The following is a 20,370-nucleotide window of genomic DNA, read 5'->3' as shown; positions in this document are numbered from 1 at the left end:
ATATCTATAAAACCCCCACAGGGTGTGGCAGTAATAATAAAAACGTCCTTGGAACATTCCAAATAATGAGAAGGGCCATTTTATGATCGCGTATTTAAACAGTAATCTACTAAAGGAACCATTTTATGAATGTGTATAAGGGTGTAACACAATGCCAGTATCTGTATCTCAATCTGTATCTGAATTTTAACCCCAAAGTGTATGTGGCCTAAACCAGAATATGAACCCTACCACTACTTCTGTCTCTGACGGTTCCTCAACCTCATCTACATCACTCGAGTTCGTAATTCTCTTCGTTTCATCACGCTCGTTAAAGTTTCTCGTTTGTACAGTGCCTGCTCGTGATATTGTCTAACGGTTGTAGTTGGTTCAAAAATCTAAACAAACCACTAGCTTCATTTAAACCACTGTAACCCTGATCAGGCAGTTACTAAGGATGAACGAATGAATGTTGTCAACGCGTGGTCTTACTTAGTCCTGCAGGCTTCATATCTGACCGCTCACCCATATATTATAGTAAATACCTCCAGCTTGCACGGTTTTTATGGCATCCCACGAGATCCCGGTCCCAAAGAGCACCTCTCGTTTCAATCTCATGCCTTAGGAAGCTTTCTCGTGTCTGTATTTGTATCTGCTTCGAACGCGTTACGTTATTCTGAATCATGTGTTTGTATTCGGTTACATCCGCGACTGCATGGTTTGTGTTTTATGTTCCTTCTGTTTAAACTGGACGGCCATTCAAGAGTATGAGACTTATCAAGCATGTCAATCTATCTATAAGCAAACAATACGAATATTTAGATGTCCATCCTCCTACATAAGATAGGAGGAGAGGCAGAAACGTGATCCATGGTGCGTTCCGTTCACGAATATTTAAAAAGCATTCAAAGCCTTTGTGATTGTGTTTTCCCCGGCCTACGCAAAGAAACACTAAAATATATCTATCAGAGGGTATATCTGATGTATTCCATTGTAGGATGGAGTTGTGTGTCCCAAGCTGAGTCAAAGCACTGACTGATTGACAAATGCTAGTTCGTTTGTTTTTGTTTTTGTTTATCATGGTAGTAAAATAATTGGATATTGACCACTTTTTAGTCATATTGCATTCTTTTTTTACTCAATCCTGTTACAAACCCATACCATCTGTCCAATCAGATAATGTGGTGTGTGTGTGTGTGTGTGTGTGTGTGTGTGTGCGCCTTTCAGCCTAAAAATAGTGCTGTCTTTTCAATCAGTTGTCCCTATGTATATGTATAAGAGTCTTATGCTTATGATGAGATCCTATATAAGGCTCGACCATATCATATGGGTTTCACATTATTAACACACCTATTTTTAGATTCCCCATTTATATATATAATATAACATAATATAATAATATCTCTATCTATCTATCTCTCATGACCAGCCGCTTCTAGATCTGTGTAGTTATTGATCGTTGTGCTGTTTGGGGAGCAAATAAATAGGTGAGAGGACCCAGAGCTCACAGTGGGACACAAATGAACAGATGCACCACATCATTACCATCGATATTCAAGATGACGCCATTGCTACTACACTGGATTCATAACCTATTCAAACCCCTTTACTAGAATGGATATAATTACCATGTTTACCCATCAATCTACACTTAATCGGCCCATAACGATGACGTGAAAACATGTTTTTACAGATTTTTGAAAATCAAAAACTCGAAATCTCTTCTTTACAAATGTATTCAGACCCTTTGCTGTGGCGCTCCAAAGTGTGGTCAGGTGCATCCTGCGTGCTTTTCATCATACTTGAGATGTGTCTAGAACTCTGAGTCCAGCTTTTGCAATTTGAATTGATTGGACGTAGTTTGGAAAGGCACACACTAGGGTCTATAAAGGCCCTATAATTTACACTGCATTGTCATGACAAAAAAAGAAGAAAAAAAAAATACAAGCCATGAAGCCCCAGGGAACTGTCTGAGGATCACTGTGATCAAACTTTGTGAAGGCATAGATCAGGGCAAGGATATAAAACAATTTCTAAGGTTTCGAGTGCTACCTGGACCACAGTGGCGTCAATCATTTTGAAAAGGAGGAAGAAGCTTGGCATAACCTCGAACCTTCCTAGAGTTGGCGTCCAGCCAAATTGGGCTTCCGGGAGAGAAAGGCCTTGGTCAGGGCGGTAAGAAAGAACCCCCCCCACCAACAGTCACTCTAAAAGTTCTGTGCAGAGATAGGAGAACCTACTGGACGTACTACCATCTCTGCCCCACTCCGTAAATCGGGCCTTCAGTGGCAGAGTGGCAAGATGGAAGCCACTGTTGAGTGAAAGGCATACAAGGCTTAAAGGCAACATGTGGAAAAAGATTCTCTGGTCTGATGAGATGGAAATTGAACTCTTTGGACAGAACAGCAAGCACTCCATATCACCTGGCTAATACCATCTCCACTGTGAAGCACGGTGGTGGGAGCATCATGATAAGAAGCTGCTTCTCTACAATGCATTACAACACTGAAGGAAACACGAATTACAGGAGGATTGACTCTCAGCAGAAAAGGACATTTCAGAAGGACCGTCTTAAGATACAGATGTACTAAAGTTGGTAAGTTCAGGTCATGCTTACGAGTATTATTATTCTTTTTTTAGTTCAAAGTAAAAGGACATAATGTTTTAAATCTAATGTGGAACTATATTAATTATCCAAAACAAATGGATTTCCTCTCACTGTGGGTGACTTCATTTATTTATTTATTTTTGCCCTCATAAAGAGTCTACATACTGTGTTCTTCTATTAAATCAGAATATATGCGTGGTTGATCAGTTTGCGATGATGCAAGATGTACTCTCAGGATTTACTCCTACTCCTCGATAAGAGTTGCTCCGAGCATTTTTTTTTTTTTTTTTTTTAAATGTATCCCCTCCCAGCTTTTAACTACAACCTGATTTATTTAATTAATTTTTTCCCCAGTCTTAAGCAGATATCTAAGCCTCATTCTCAGAAGCTGTATACATAACGAATGCTCATTAGAATACTCCTAGGAATCATCGGACTTGCTATAATGAACTGAAATCCTCAAACATCTTCATCCTGGAACAAATGCAAGTACACCTAAGCAGACAGGCATCTCAGAATACAATGGGGGGGAGGGGGGTCTGTCATTTTAAAAGTTCAAGTGTAATTGTTTTATCCTTTTATTAGTACCAGGATAATGAGTAGTGAGTATGGTGTAGGTTTTTTTTTTTTTTTTTTTGTCATCCTATCATTCTTGAAAGATTTGAAAGGTTGCACTGCATCAGTTTCTTCAGGTTTACTATTAGAAGATTTTGACTGACAGGATGACTAATCCGTCTCTTTGCACTGCTCAGGCCATCCCAAAAAAAAGCAGCTCTTTTCGTTCTAAACGCAGTTGTTTTTTTTTTTTTTTGCTGTGTTTATTTGGATATAATGTGTGGATGAAGCCACGCACGCACGCATGCGTCTCCGCGCACACACTGCATTGCAATGTCAGATTTTGCGCCGTGCATGCATGTAGACAGTTCTTACCTATTCTGTTAACAGGTGCTAATTTTGCTTTCTTCGATCCCGCTTGCTTGGCTCGGTTCAGCCCATGACACACGCACGCACGCACGCACAGAGCGGATGCACCCGGACACCACGGCTCAGTCCAATCCGCAATGACACACAAAAATCCTCAGATATTCCCCATCACGAGGCTACGAGAAGCGCGTGCTCTCCCTCTCCCTCGCTCCCTCTCTCTTTCTTCTCTCCGTGGATACAGTGGACATTAACGGGCCGGTAGTTGGTTGTCCCCTCGGCCAGCATTCTCTGCAGCAATCCCAGCGCGCGCGCGTCCTCAACACCCCCCCCTCCCCCCTCCCACCCAAACACCACCAGCCTCGCGCACACCGTTCGTCTCTCAGCAGCTCATTATATTCACGGAAACATCTCTTCGGTCCGCGAGACCGGAGCAGACACGACGCTGCTTTTGATTGCGGAAGCGAAGCTACGTCGGCGCGCGCGCAGACGCACGCACGTACACACGCGCGCACACACACATTTTATATATATATATATATATATATATATATATATATATATATATATATATATATATATATATATAAAACAAACTAGATCTGAATTTTTTTTCAGTATATATTTATGTTGATTTGGGCGCATATGTTTAAAAAACCCTTCTATGTCCAAGCTGTAACCTCCTAGCAGAGGCAACCATGTTGTGGGCTTTTAGCAAGCACCTGTCACTGCAGAACAAAAAGTCCATGTGGTGGAGTCGGTCCTCCTACCTGAGAAGGATTCGAGCCAAAAGTCCAGTGGGTGGAGTCAGACCTGGTCCAGATCTTCCTGCCTGAGACAGAGTCGGGCCAAAAATCCAGGGGGTGGAGTCGGACGTGATCCAGCCACTCCTAACTGAGACGAGTCGAGTCAAAAGTCTAGGGGGTGGAGTCAGACCTGATTGAGCTCCTCTTATCTGAGAGAGAGTCAAGCCAAAAATCCAGAGAGTAGAGACAAACCTGATCCAACCACTCCTGAGACGAGCCGAGTCAAAAGTCCGGGGGGTGGAGTCTGACCTGATTCAGCTCCTCTTACCCGAGACGGATTCGAGCCAAAAGTCCAGTGGGTGGAGTCGGGCCTGATCCAGCTCCTCCTACCCGAGACGGATTCGAGCCAAAAGTCCAGTGGGTGGAGTCGGGCCTGATCCAGCTCCTCCTACCCGAGACGGATTCGAGCCAAAAGTCCAGTGGGTGGAGTCGGGCCTGATCCAGCTCCTCCTACCCGAGACGGATTCGAGCCAAAAGTCCAGTGGGTGGAGTCGGACCTGATCCAGCTCCTCCTACCCGAGACGGATTTGAGCCAAAAGTCCAGTGGGTGGAGTCGGACCTGATCCAGCTCCTCCTATCTGAGACAAGTCAAGTCAAAGGTCCAGGGGCCAGAGTCTGACCTGATCCGTCTCCTCCTATCTGAGACCAAGTCGAACCATAAGGGTGGCGCGTGTTTCACACCGGATAAATGTGCTTCGTGTGGTACAGCCTGGTTAAGGATTAGGGCTTATATGATGAGTATGATCAGATCCAGCTCCAGCCCCCGGACTTTTTGTTCCGCAGCAAGACACCGTCAATAAGCAGCTCGCTACATTATGAGACAACTGCGTCATTGATCTCTGTTACTAACATCAGCAGAAGCTAGTTAGTAAGCTGATAACTTCCACCACGAGAAAGCCACTAGATTTGAAGGTCGTAAATAATTCTAAAGTGTACATATGGGATTTTTTATTTATTTATTTTTTGGTCCTATTCTGTCTCTAGGTGTTGCTGGGAGTTGCTGTATTGAGACTGATGTTAACCTCAGAGTCACTCCTGCAGCTTAAGGGTCCTCTGAGTGCTCCTGTAATCAATACGCTTCCCTGGAGCTGATACAGCAAACCCAATGAGACAGGCTGCAGAGAGAGAGAGAAAAAAAAAGCTTAAAAACTACAGATGAGGAAAACATCTTCATCGCTACCAGACTAGAAAGAATTCAGTATCCAAAACATGTCATTATGAATTCAAGTTCAAACAACTTTCCTAACATTTCCACCAAGTATGAGTCTTCCTTGCTGTATTATACCTTTTATGAACACCCACTGGGGTGATGGCGGGGGGGGGGGGAACTGTTGAGTCTACAAGCTATTTTCTTCCTTGTTTGTTTCCGTGGAGACCCTTCTGACAAAGTCTTCCCATCATAACCGCTTTTATTATTATTATTATTATTATTATTATTATTATTATTATTATGATTATTATTATTATTATTATTGCTGTATAAATCGGTTTTATTAGAAGCAGTTCCTGAGAGTTTGCCAAAAACATCTCAACGTTATTTATTTATTTATTTATTTATTTATTTATTTAAAGCAAAAAAAAAAAAAACTAAAAAGAAGTTCCTTCACAAATGATTTCTATCAGGGGGAAGAAAAAATCACCGTCGTTTAATTTTGCACGCTGCGTATAATTCTCACTGTAAATATGAATAAAAGAACATGCTCCTCTCACATCGCATGAGTCATACCTAGCAACAGGACGCAACACACTCCGTGCTTCACTTACACACACACACACACACACACACACACAACACATCTACTTGATTGCTTTCTGAAACAGAACGGCGATCAGCTTTTATATGTGTGTTTATTGATGATATCAGTCTATAAGATCGGCAAGGTTGGAAAAATGTTCCCAGTGCTGTGGTGTTAAAGGAAAACTCCACGCTGAAACACATGCCCTGTGTTTATACTGCAGTATTATATTAGTGATGTGTTGTCTCAGTGACTACGTTTACATGGACAGCAGTAATCTAATTACTGACCTTATTCTGAATAAGATAATATTCTGATTAAGGTGTTTACATGAGTCGCTTTTAGAATACTCCTTTCATGTTCCTCTGTACGTATTATAGAACATAGATGGATTAACGGCACACGTCATTACGTCCCCACGCCGTCCGACGTCCCTCCAGAATTTCACGTATCGACATACAGTTGGTACCGTATACAGTTTTGGGTGTTTTTATTTTTAATTTTACGAACGCTTCAAGTGCGGTTAATTATTTGTCATGCTGTGCATACAAATAGGCGACTGCTTGAAGCCGTGGGCTGCGTCCCAAACCGCGTACTTACCGTCTAATATAGTAGCTCAGATACATGTATTTCACCTACTATATAGTAAGTGAGTATGCGGTTTGGGACGCAGCCGTGCTCTCTTGTTTGCCGTAAAACGGTTGAGCGCTGCCGTGTGTGTACGTGTCCTGTCACAAAATGCGGTGAAAACTCTCACACGACGTTAATAGTGTGATTAAGGTGTGTACATGCCTGTAACACACGTCGATAATGCGGCTAAAACAGGAATACTCCACACGTCTTGATTCCATTTGTGTTTACTTCGAGTATGATTAAGGTCATCAATAATCGCTAACCCAGTAACCCTAACCCTAGTTTCTTAATCAGAGTATCGTCTTAATCGGGTTAATATCGGATTACAGTTGTCCATGTAAACGTACTGAGTGTTGTCTCAGACTTAAAGGATAGCGGTCACATTTCACTGTTCGCTCAACAAAACCCCAAAAGAGCAATCACTTGTCATGTTTCAGTGACATTCAACATCATCATAATTAGAATTAGTGGAATCACTAAAATCCCAGAATGCAATGCGGCTATACGACGGCTCGGCTAGTTAGCGACCTACAAAGTTCCACCACGTCACGAAGTGACCTCTTATACCACGACGCGAACAGTTTTCTCCTTATTACAGCACGACAGGCCCTACGTGTACTTTCTTTTAAATCTGTTTGAAGTTACATTTCGTGAGACAAGTTCTCACTTGCGTGTACATAGCGGGTACGGTATAAACAGTTTTTCCCTGGAATCCCGTTCTCTTGAACTAATATAACAACTGAAAAGCGACGACGCCACGGGAGTCTAGAGAGCAAGATTGGGTGGTGGGAGGGGCACTGACACTGTAGACTCCTTCCTTAACTGTTAAACTTACAGAAAATGCGGGATCGTTAAAATAAATAAACCCCACGGTACGATTCCGCATACCGTCCGTATTCCAGTACTGTGGTAGTAATACGATGTTTTTTTTTTCCACTGGATCTAATAGCAGATTCTCGTATCGTTCTTCACGAGATGAGTGACTGTCTGACTCGGAGCACCACGCGTTACACAGAAGATGCAGGAAAGTTTGAAACGTGTCCTTGTAGGAAAACGCCCTTGCGCCGGCTGAGCGCGGGACAAAGCAACGTCTCGAGTAATTGGATTTGATAGATAAGGAATCCAACTCCGTTCCTACTGCAGGTGAGATAGCAAATCTGTTTAGTGTGTCGTTTTAATTACCCAGGGTTCCTAACGCTGAGACTCATTTAAAGAATTCTGATTCTTACACGAAGGTTCTTCATGCGGATTCTGCCTAAAGAGCAAACGAGTCATGGCCATTACAGTATGTAGGAGTTAAATTTTTAAATAAATAACAAACTGTAACGGAAGAGTACTGCTAAACAACATTGAATGAACAGCGGAAGGGGGGTTATTCCACTGAATAACATGCTAACATAATGTTAAACCCACTGACAGGTGACGTGAATAACGTTGATTATCTCGTTACAGTGGCACCTGTTGAAGGTGGGATTTATTATGCAGAAAGTAAACAATCAGTTGTCGAAGTTGACGTGTTGGAAGCAGGAAAAATGGGCGAGAGTAAAGATCTGAGAGACTTTGACGAGGGCCAGATTGTGACGGCGAGACGACTGGGTCTGAGCGTCTCCAAAACAGCAGGTCTTGTGGGGTGTTCCCAGTATGCAGAGGTTAGTACCTACCAAAAGTGGTCCAAGGAAGGACAAGCAGTGAACCGTCGACAGGGTCACGGCTGCCTAAAATTCACTGGAGTGCGAAGTCTAGCCCGTCTGGTCTGATCCAACAGAAGAGCTACGGTAGCACAAACTGCTGAAAAATTTAACGCTGGTTCTGATAGAAAGGAGTCACAACACACCGTGCATCACGGCTTTATGCGTAGGGATCTGCGTAGCTGCAGAGCGCCCATGCTGACCCCCTGTACACCTCCGAAATCTCCTACCATGGGCATCAGAACTGGACCATGGATCAATGGAAGAAGGTGGCCTGGTCTGATGAATCACGTTTTCTTTTACGCCGTGTGTAAGGTGTGTGTGTGCGTCGCTTACCTGGGGAAGAGATGGCACCAGGATGCACTATGGGAAGAAGGCAAGCTGGTGGAGGAAGTGTGATGCTCTGTGCAGTGTTCTACTGGGAAACCTTGGGTCCTGGCATTCATGTGGATCTTACTTTGAGACGTAGCACCTACCTAAACAAGTACACCCGGCATTCCCTAATAGCAGTGGATCTTTCAGCAGGATATTTCGCCCTGAGACGCTGCAACAACGGTTCAGGAGCGGTTTGAGGAACATGAAAGAGTTCAAAGTGTTGACTCGGCCTCCGAATTCCTCAGATCTCGATCCGATCGAGCGTCTGTAGGACGTTCCGATCGAACAAGTCCGATCCACGGAGGTCCCACCACGCAACTTACAGGACTTAAAGGACCTGCTGATAATGCCTTGGGGCCGGATCCCACAGCACACCTTCAGGGACTCTTGTGGAGTCCGTGTCTCGACGGATCAGAGCTGTTTTGGTGGCACAAGCAAGGGAGACCTACACAATATTAGGCGGGTGGTTTTAATGGTATGGCTGATCGGTGTAACTTTTAATGAAATTAATTTTTTTGGTGTTTAAATTAGAGAGGCACTTTCTCAATCTTGGTCCTGGAGCACCTCCATCTTGCACATGCTGGTGTTTTTAACCTCCGCTTTTCATTTAGATCAGTGTTTTTGTAGCCAGGGGCCTCTTTAACTGTAAAATAAGAAATATAATTTAAATATTACACTCATTATTAAGAAGTGTACAGTAATATCATCGCTTTAAAAAAATTTTTTTGCCCTGAACTTTCCACCAAAACAACACATTAGTTACAAAGCTGATATTGTTTTTAGGCGACTTGTTTTTAAGTTATCTGACTTCAATTCACGTGAACAGTCAAACAGACTAACCACTGTTAGCAATAAAAATAGAATAAAACAAGTTTTATAATGGTGGGTTGTACTTTAATGTAACAACAACAAAAAAAACTAGATCACAGACCCCATCAGGTAACCTGGAAGCAGGAAAACACCAAAACGTGTATTTTACTGCGAACCCCTTCTGTACAAATTTAACAACAAAAAAAAACACACAAAACAAACAAACAAACAAACAAACGTTTCAAACACGTGGCATGATGACGTTTCCACATGGGTGTTTGGGGATGTTAGGTGTTGGTGTTGTTGCTGGTGTTGACCACAAGAGGGCGCTAGTGCAATTTTATTAACAGGCTCACCTGCTTGTCTAAAAACAAGGACGTGATCTCACACAGCTGTTCGGACTTGTTATAAAATAGTAACATTCTATACAGAAAAATAACGTTTATTTAATTATTATTTATTTTTAAATTGGGTACGTATAATTAAAGCTTATTTATAATATAGCTAATGTGCTCTAAATATAGTTTAAGGTTTAAAAAGAAAAAAAAAAAGAAAGACATGCACCGCGTTTGAAAATGCCAGAACGTCGTCACACGTGGAAACGTAAACACGTGTGAATCACGTGATAAAGTTGCCCAAGAAGGGCAATGCAAAATTATGCGAAAAGTGTTTGTTATTAAATATTTTTAAATGAAATTAATTTTTGTAGATATGACTATTTAAACGTTATAAACACCGGACGTTTGTTTGTTTGTTTGTTTGTTTGTACACGCAACGTTAAACGCTTCGTTGGGGTGGAAACAAACAAACAAACACCTGTCTCCTTCTCCACCGGCTCCGTAAGCTCCTCCCACCAAGCATGACGCGCCAATAGGAGGGCCAACAACGCCATTATGTAAATGACTTCCTGAGTCAGACACCGCCTTCGGCACCCGATTGGACACCGCCGGGCCTCGGGTTATGTAAATGAGGTTGCGCCCCGCCCCCTGCACCTGATTCGGGAGTATTTGATGGCGCTGTAGAGGCGCTGTGGAAGTTTTTCCGACTGGGTGGAGGATATGAGTGTGTGTCGGAGTGCGCTGTGAGGATTTAACCTGCTGCGGGGGATTTCGGCTTTTCCGTTACATTCTCCTTCTTGTGGTGGAAAACAGGTCCAAGATGCCGCGCTCGTTCCTCGTCAAAAAGCACTTCAACTCCGCCAAGAAGCCGAACTACAGCGAGCTGGACTGTCCGGCAGGTAAGCAGAACCCAGCGGAGCTTCAGCACCGACTTTCAGAACTTTTGCTTGAACTCCTTTCACAGTCTACAAGTAGCTTAAAACACACACCCGCGCGCGCGCGCTAGCCACGTGATCTGTCAGGATCAGATTTAGGCTTGTGCTAGAGAGGAAAACCATTAAAGGGTCCATGTGGAACCCTGCAACATGGTGGAACCAGTTTAAAGAACCTTTAAGAGTGTGCACAGTGGCTACTAAACTACTGTAGTATGTTTCCGTGTCGCTGAGGTGGTACACTCAAAGCGTCCCTTTTTTAATACCTGTCTTTCCCCAGGAAGCCTAATGCAGCTTTAACATGATTTCAGACACATGTCTAGGTAAAAGATGTGTATTAATGGTACACTTGAGGGTACCACTGCAGCAACAGCGAAAGGTACTCCCCCCGCCCCCCTTCTATATACGAAGTTAAGAACGTGTACTCATCCAACAAACTCTTTAAGGAACTATTAAAGAACCAACTGGTGTTTAATACATATTTTCACCTTTAAGAATGTTTTTAGAGTAACGCTTTAAGGGTGCACCACATGCACGTGTTTATTTATTTTTATTATTTTAAAGGTACCATACGACTGCCAAGTCATGGTACTGCTTAGGACATTTCTGTAATGCAGCAAACGTGTCGGTGGACAGGAGGAAACGGCTTCGTGCTGGTGCAGGGAGGAAATGTGAGACAGGTGTTATGTGATTTATCGTTATTGGTTGCTGACGCACACGTTTTGCGGTTTGCAGCGTTCGTGTCTCAGCAGCTCCTCAAAAGCCTGGTGATGCCCGTGATCCCGCAGCCCGAGGTGTTGAGCCCGGTGATGTACAGTCCGATCACCATGTGGACGGCGAGCGAGTCTCCGCTGTCGCCGCTTCCCACTGACCTCTCGCCCGTGTCGGGATACCCGTCGCCCAAAGACAGCCACGAGATCCCGAGGAGCGACGAGGACGAGCACGAGCACGAGCAGCCGGCCTCCATCACCATCACCACCACCACCACCAGCAGCAGCGGCAACTCGGACGTGGCGGAGAAGTTCCACTGCGCCCTGTGCCACAAGTCGTACTCCACGTACGCGGGCCTGCTCAAGCACAAGCAGCTGCACTGTGACGTGCACGCGCGCAAGGCCTTCAGCTGCAAGTACTGCGAGAAGGAGTACGTGAGCCTCGGCGCGCTCAAAATGCACATACGGACACACACGCTGCCGTGCGTCTGCAAGCTGTGCGGCAAGGCTTTCTCGCGCCCGTGGCTTCTACAGGGACACATCCGCACTCACACAGGTGAGTTAGAAGGAAACGCACACATGCATACACACAGTGTGTCGATTCGACACGTAGAGACTCAAACGTGTTAATTATCTCTCGCACCTTGTAGATTGTGTGTGTGTGTGTGTGTGTGTGTGTGTGTGTGTGTGTCTACTTTTTTTTTTTTTTTTTAAATAAATAATTGGAAGCTCAAAACTAATTAAAGGTAAACCTGATTCATAGTACAAGATTCATATGTACAAGTGACCAGGTCACAGTACAGAACCTTTTTTATTTCTGCATGCAGCACAACAGTAACTATTTTGCACCTTGTGTCCGTTTTTGTTTGTTTGTTTGTTTGTTTGTTTGTTTTTCTTTCCACTTTCTGACTCCAGTGTGTGTGTGTGGTTCATTTTCAGGCGAGAAGCCGTTCTCGTGTTCCCACTGCAGCCGCGCGTTCGCCGACAGATCCAACCTCAGGGCCCACCTGCAGACGCACTCGGACGTGAAGAAGTACCAGTGCAAGAACTGCTCGAAAACCTTCTCCAGAATGTCTCTCCTGCACAAGCACGAGGAGTCGGGATGCTGCGTCGCCCACTGACCCCCATCCCAAATCCTCCCTCCCCCTCCCCATCGGAGGGGGAAAAAAAAAACTGCTCTGGAAAATTCACGGTGCCTTTTTTAAAAAAAAAAAAAAAAAAAAAAAAAAAAACATTGCAATTTCCGCACACAGTATTCTTAATTCCAGGGGCGCGTGTGACCGAGTGTTCATTTTTTTTTTCTCTCTCTCTCTCTTAAATCATGCGCTCCGTCATGTGCTTCCAATTTGTAAACAGTATTCCGACTGTTTTTTGGGCTTTTTTAAAAAAAAAAAAAAAAAAAAGAAACGAATCCTTTTGTGTACTGTAAGAAAATGTTTACTGCTCCGTACTATCATAAGAACAGGAAACCTGCTCGTTCAGGACTTGAGCGATAACCAAAGCCGACTTATTATTATTATTATTATTATTATTATTATTATTATTATTATCCATTCGTGGATATTTATCAGGATGGCGATGAACTTGTTCGAGCTGTTCTGCTCAACAGCAGGTGTATGACCAAAAGACCAAAGACTCAAGGACCAAAAGCCATCGTCGTAGAGGGAACAAGTGCAAAGTATTTCACCTGCCAACGCAGCGCTCTACCACCAAGTGCTTTCTTTTTCTCAGAGACTTTTTTTTTTTTTTTTCTCCGCAATCGATTATTTTTTTTTGATACATTATTTGAATGTATGTGTGACTGAAATGATTGTATATTGTTCGTACGTATGCATTTAAGCCAATAGATGACGGTTTTTGTGTCTTTTTTTTTATACGCTCTATGAAAAAAAAATAAAAAAGCTTCCTGTTGGTATTTTTTAAACCATCGTCTGTTATTAATAAATCCCGAGAACGCAGTCGGTGCAGGTGTCGGAAGCATGGTGGCGAGTCGTGTATTAACGGCATGCCTGATGTAGGCGTTTTGAATACCTCTGAGAAGTGCGGCCAAGTCGAACCGACGGAACGTTTCAGGCGCTGTGTTTTAACTTGGCGTCACAATGCGAGTGCTTGTGCGCTTGTTGCTACAGCAGTCATTTGACTCACTGAGCGTTCACCTGATTCATGAAAGGTGGAGATGTTCCGCTCATTTTTCCAGCCCCGGTTCCCTCGTATGACTAAGCGGCGGAGAATAATCGGGATACTTGCGCTGGCTGACTCCAGAATGCGTTCCGACTAATCAGAGAAATGAATCAAATTGATTCAAGCGAGTCAAATCTCCTAGGAGACTAATCGGGAGAACGATGATGCGCGTAAAATTTAATATTTTTTGAGTATGGAAGTGTAAAAACATTTTTCGGAAAAAGACAACCTGCTCTTTGTGAACCTGTTCCAAGTCCCCCCCCACCCAAAAAAATGTCACACTTCCTCCCTATGTAGCTCTCTCACTTCCCTGCCATTTGCTCTAAACGCGCCTGGCCCATCAGGACATCCTGTGCCGAGTGAAAGTCCTGATGATTCGATTAATACACTAGCATGTGCTCTCGGTCATGGAGTCGGATCTCATGACTTTATCTGAATAGCGCCTTTCATACGGTCGGCGCACGGGCTACGAAATGCGTTCCTGCGCTTCTATTCTAACGCCCAGATGAGTGTGAATGAGTATTTTGACTGCGCTGCTATGAATGAACACTTGTCTCGTCGCCTCTGGGGGATGAACATTTTAAACAGACGTGTACTTAAAGGCGCGTGACTCACGGCCGAAGCGTTCCAGGTGATGGAATGTTTGGTTAGATAGCGCTGTGGCCTCAGAGCTGGATCTAGCACACAATGCAGGTGTTCGACATCACTTTTCGGGAGATGACTCGTACCGACAAGCGTCCTCGTTTGCGTTGGAAGCTGCTGGGTGATTCCCCTGATGTTACATTTACACAAATATATAATATTCTATATATATATATATAAATAAAAAAAATCTACAGCCCCATGTCCCCAGCTTCCCACAACTACATTTTACCTTGAAATATAATCGTTAACCCTCTACTGGTAAATGGTACATGGCGCACTTTTATCCAAAGCGCTTTACACTGTGTCTCATTCACCCATTCACACACCAATGGTAGCAGAGCTGCCATGCAAGGCGCTAACTTGCCATCGAGAGCAACTTGGGGTTCAGTGTCTTGCCCAAGGACACTTCGGCATGGGGAGTCACGTGGGCTGGGAATCGAACCTCCAACCCTACAATTAGTGGACAACCCGCTCTACCACCTGATCCACAGCCGCCCCTCTACTGCATGAATTATTACATTTAAATATAAAAGATAGATTTTTATTACTGGAATTAGTTCAAGTAATAAAAATATATTTAAACCTTTTTTTAAAATTATTTTAGGGGGGTATTTCGTAAGTTGTTGCCGTATGGCAACAATGTTCAATGGTGGAAAGTATCATATAGTCAAAAATAACACAATGTATGAGGTTACAGTTCCATTTACTGCATTTTCCACACTATAAGCTGAGGAGGTTTTCACCCCCCCATCTAGTAAGCATTTAAAAGTTATATCTTCTAGAAAGGAATTACAGTTGTAAGAAGTATGCGGGTGGATTTACTCGCTCACAATACAAAATGCATACGAAAATTACATCCAAGCACGTTTTGGGTGAAGTATCTTTTCCATTATTTCTCTTGAATTCTCTTGAAGTATAACATTTAGGGGAAAAAAAAATAAGATGCAATTGTCTGAAAATGTCTTGAATTACAACAGATTTTCAATGGAACAAACCATGGTTCCGCTATCGCATGTTGTTGCCGTATGGCAACAATGACATTTTACCGTTTAACGGAATACTCAAAATATATGATCTTGTTTAACTGACAAAAAATAAACGTTAACTTCTCTCAGATAGTATCGCAATTTTTTCCTTTAAGTACTGTAGTTTAGTCCATTTTGTTTTGGTCGCTCAACAGGAGGTTGCGTCATCCGAATTTCCTGAAGATCGCGGCTCCCCGTTATTGTAGACAGTAAACCACCGCATTAAAGCATTAGGATTTCCCTGACGTCCCTGTGACGTTATCATGGATGCTAGTTCTCGGCTAACAATGCTCGCCCTTGTTCCGCGTTTAAGAGCAAATCACCTTTAAGAGCAAATGTGCTCTTGTTCTCTGAGATGGTTTGATTCATACTTTTGAATGCTTATATTCTTAGATTGATCAACGATAAACAGTTTCACGTTAGAAATCAGGAAGAATCTTCTCGAGGAATCGCCTCGATAATGACCCAGACCCTTACTTGCTAACGTTTTTTCTTTCTCTGAAGAACAGAATCTCGTTCTCTGCCTGACCACAGCGTGATCCACCGAGTCTGAACTGATGAGAAAGAGAGGATTGTTTTTCTCTCAGTCACTCCAAAAGCCTGAAGGTATCTCCGCTAGTTTACAAAGCCCAAACATTCTGGTTTCTCACGGTCGTGTTAGCATTTAACAGCTGCTTCTCGGATCTCCTTTGTTTGGCACTTGAATCAGAATCGTTGACTTGTATGGACAATAGCATGTGAAAGTTGTGTGTTGTGTTTGTATCTCTAGCGGTTAAAGTATCGTTCAGGTCTTGTACTCTGTACTCGAAGATCTTCTTCTAACCCCTGAAATCAGATTCAGCATGTGACCAGGAAACAAAAATCACATGCCTCTAAACAAGTTACAATCAATTTAATGTGCATCATATGCTCCTTCACACAACTGGATATATATTCCCAAATATCGTCTATGCTCGTGCTTGAAAAACTTCTGAAGTCACAATAAAACTGTTAAAAAAAGTTCACCATTTCAAGATTTGGTATAAAGCACCTTCCAGAAGTACTCACCCCTCTTGAACTTTTCCACATTTTGTAGTGTTACAACCTGGAACTAAAATGAACTTAATTGGGATCATATGTCATGAATCGACACAAAATAGTTCATAATATTAGTTCTGGTTGCCATCAGATTGTCGCATACGTGTAGTCACATGTAATTAGTTGAATGGATGGTGTCACGTGATCTCTTTGTAAAATACACCTGTTTCTGGAAGAAACCCAGAGTTGGTTAGAGAACATGCCTAAACAAAACCGCATCATGAAGACCAAAGAGAAGTGCAAGTTTCTGGTGAAGTACCAATAAAAGTTTGGTGTAAAAAAAAATTGCCAATTTTTTACCATGCTGTGGAGCGCCATTCAATCTGATACTAAGAAATGGAAAGAATATAGCACAACCACAACACGTCTAGAGGAGAAGCTGTCCACCAAATGTCAGATCCCTGGCTAAAGAGGGGATTGGTCAGAGAAGCAACAAAGAGGCCAAGTGTAACTCGGTAAATCTTTTACTGGAGTCGACCGAAAGCATGTTGGAGTCTCAGTGAACCTCTAGAAATATGTTCTCTGGTCTGATAAAGACCAAAATGGAACATTTCAGCCTTGGTAGCAAATGCAAAAAGTGTGGTGGAATCCCATCACCCTGAGAACACCATCCTGCCAGCGAAGCATGGTGGTGGCAGCATCGTGTTGTGTGGATGCTTTCCATCAGCAGGGACTGGGAAACTGGATAGGGTTGAGGAGTTCCGGTCTGCAGGAGAGCTGATACCGGGGCAGAACTTCACTGTCCAACAGGACAACCACTTAAGCATACTGCCGAAGCTGCTCTGGTGTTGTTCAGAACCGTGCAATTCGACCCAGTCGAATCCCAGACCTCGTTCTGGTTGAAAATTGCTGTTTATCAACGAGTTTGAGCAAGGATATTCGGATCCAGTTGTGCAAAATGCTGACAGACCTTCTATCCCAGAAGACTTGCCGGTATTGCAACCGAAGGTGGTTCTACCAAGGGTTGACCCGGGGGAGGTGAATACTTATGCAAACGACGTTGCATTTACTCCATTTCCGTTCCAGGTTGTAACACCACAATATGCGGAACAGGTTCACAGGGGTAATATACTTCCACAACATGAATTTAATAGTGTTTATATTCCGTTATTAAGACTTCGGCGGCTTTTAGCGTCGTTCAGATCTTCATGTCTCTCTTTTTTTTTTTTTTTTTTTTTGCTTCCGTAATAGCAGAGCATGATTTTTTTTTCCCAAGCAAAAACAAACTGAGCCAAATCTAATATCTGAGTTTTAATTCCAAGATTATAACTGAGCTAAACATCCTCTATTTTGTAAATAAATGAAGCCGGTGCTAGAAGAAAAAAAAAAAGATTTCCCCTCCCAGCGATTCTTTAGGCGTATGTTATGCTGGAGCAATGTCAAATCTCACATGAAATGAGACCAGGAAGTGATCAATTTACATCTCAGTCCAATTAAACCGGCGCCTGTATTTACTTGCACGGGCTTTATCAAGAGGCACAAAAGGATCCTTAAACAAACACAGGCCCCTGGAAATATTCCCTACATCCTGGCATTGTAGTCGAACGAACATGCCTGTGCAGGACTCACGCCAGTACATGAATCTCAGGCCGGCATTGCAAAATATCAGGTGTGCCCTGTTCGCTCTAGGATGTGTTTATACACACACCTCAGTGCTGCTTCGCAATCAGCTTGAAAAGGAAAAAAAAAATGTATTAATTGACTTGTAATGATTTCGCATTGATGTGCTGGAACGTTCTATCCTGTCGTTGCACATTTAAGCAGTTTGAGGCGGTGTATCAGATCTAAGTGCATCTGGTGGAAGCAGTTGTAGAGCTTTGGCCCTCCAGAGCCCGTAAGTCAGTCCACAGGACGCTGATAAGACAGCTGCGTAGCTCAAGGGATTTTATGACCAGGCACCATACCATTGGTGGCCTCGGTACCATTTATGTTACGGTGCAAAAACAAGCTTAAACTTTTACTGAATTTATAGCGCGAAAGTAAACCAGTAAGTACGAATTCTATTGTAAATACACGCGCTTATATAAATGATATACAGCGCTATCCGCCGTCTTCCGCATACAAGAGCTCGCAGACGACCGTCATCGGTTAGTGTTGCTGTGATTGACAGGGGAGAGAGAGTATGCCCCTCCCACTCAGCGAGCACAACGTGAGTTTATTCTTTAAATATACAGTCGTTAGAATTGAAGTGAAATAGAAAGCAACACTGTGTGTGCAACTGATACGAATATCGAAAGTGATTGTGACGTTAAGGACGTTGACATTTGATGCTTTCCACAACACAAAGGAATGTATCATGAGCACTGCGCGGCTGAAGCAAGAGCTCGTCTTCACCTATGACCCACCACACACACACACACATGGAATGTCTGTTTCCTTTAGCATTGCTCCGTGAAGCAGCAGGTGCTGCTCTGTGCTCTTTTCATCTACGCTATCAGTGCTCACCAAGATGTAATGATGTGTACATGGGTACGGGTGTAGTGTGTGTATGAGTGTGTGTATGAGTGTGCCTATGAGTGTGTGTGTGAAAGCCTGAGGTTCAGCTGGTAGAGATCTTACTCATTAGGATGCGGCTCAGACGGTGCACTCTTCACTGGAGCGGCTCTTGCACAGACATGACAGCGGGGGAAACCCTCCCATTCTTTCAGCATTTCCATGCAGAGCTCTGAGTCAACAGGTTTTTACATTTGGACTGAGACTAGAGCAGAGCAGAACGTTCTCTAGAAATTATACGCTGTTAGAGAACCCTGTAGGCACATTTAGCCGAAGAACCCTAGAAGATCTAGTACGAATAATACGAAAACCTCTGGAGAACATGACGAAACGTTACTGGTAAAACCGTAGGGCCCGCCACGCCACCCTCCATCTTTTACGAGTCGGAAATGCGAACGTAGCAGAATCCGGCGTTCAGCGTCGCCAGATACGATTGTCGGTGTTGTGAAGAAAAAAAAACGACGCAATGGAACGGCGCCGAAAGAAGTGAAACGAGAACAAATCTGGGAGAAACCCGCTCACTGGAAGCCAAGTTAGCCATTTCTCCTGGACAGGAAATGAGGAACTGTGATCATTTATCTTATGTAAGGAATGAAACATGACGGGGTGTGCCGTTCTCGGGAAATAATAATAAACGACTGGGGTGGTGTTTCAGTATGGAGCTGAGATACAGTACGCTCCAAGCCCAAAAGTTGATTCTTGTCCAATAACCGTACCTCGGGAAGTGTTTTGTTCTTCTTCTGCCACCGCAAATTACCGTCGATTACATTGTTTTATATAAATAAAGACTGGCGAGATGTTCGGTCGGGGGGACTCTGTGGAGAAAATGGTGTGGGAACACCCTAATAAAATATTTTCGTGCCTAAATTAAGCTGTAATTTCATTCCACAGCAATGTCAGACCAAATCAGTGCTCTCTGTCAAGGAGCACCGACGAGAACCATGAAAAGTTCTTTGACTACTTCGCCAATTAGGAAACTAACCTAGATGAATTCCATTGGCTTTCGTAGATTCTAGGAGGCGGGGCTTTGTGTACACCAATTCATGCCTTCAAAAACACCTTAGATATTAATTATCATGCAGTGGCAGTTTTCAACGTTTACAAACAGGACAGCTTGACCGAGATTTTTCCGACCAAATCCCACTCGACACCAAACGTACTCTGAATATAAACCTTTGTCTAATACGGCCGGATAAGACATCATCTCGTTGGTAAGTAATCGTACAGGAGAATCCATTTTGGAAGTCGGCGTGGTAGCGCGTGCTTGAAGAACACGATGAAACAGCAGTAACATTCAAGTACGCTTCCGAGACCGGGTTGTATTCCCCAGATTTCTGAAAGCGCTGATCTGTTTTTCCTATTCGACCTGCTGTTTCATCACCGGTTCTGATTTTCCTCAGGCAGGTCGAGCAA

The 20,370-nt window shown here is 43.4% G+C and overlaps 2 protein-coding genes across 2 annotated transcripts in view; one reads left to right on the top strand and one right to left on the bottom strand.

The window, feature by feature from the left end:
- sntg1 (syntrophin, gamma 1) overlaps nucleotides 1–10,518 on the bottom strand; it is a 29,406-nt gene extending 18,888 nt beyond the window's left edge. Inside the window, exons 1-2 of the mRNA XM_053611649.1 lie at nucleotides 9,678–10,518; nucleotides 8,848–9,389 (exon numbers count right to left, since the gene is read on the bottom strand). The gene's annotated coding sequence lies outside the window, so the exon portion shown is untranslated. The remainder of the gene's footprint in view (nucleotides 1–8,847; nucleotides 9,390–9,677) is intronic.
- Nucleotides 10,506–14,484, top strand: snai2 (snail family zinc finger 2). The gene is made up of 3 exons (XM_053611901.1): nucleotides 10,506–10,793; nucleotides 11,562–12,092; nucleotides 12,476–14,484. The coding sequence occupies exons 1-3, from the start codon at nucleotides 10,715–10,717 to the stop codon at nucleotides 12,655–12,657; spliced, it is 792 nt and encodes a 263-aa protein (XP_053467876.1). The 5' UTR covers nucleotides 10,506–10,714; the 3' UTR covers nucleotides 12,658–14,484.
- The last annotated feature ends 5,886 nt before the right edge of the window (nucleotides 14,485–20,370 follow it).

Source organism: Ictalurus furcatus, chromosome 1 (genome assembly GCF_023375685.1).
Source record: "Ictalurus furcatus strain D&B chromosome 1, Billie_1.0, whole genome shotgun sequence".
NCBI lineage: Eukaryota > Metazoa > Chordata > Actinopteri > Siluriformes > Ictaluridae > Ictalurus > Ictalurus furcatus.
This window is presented reverse-complemented; position numbering and strand designations above follow the sequence as displayed.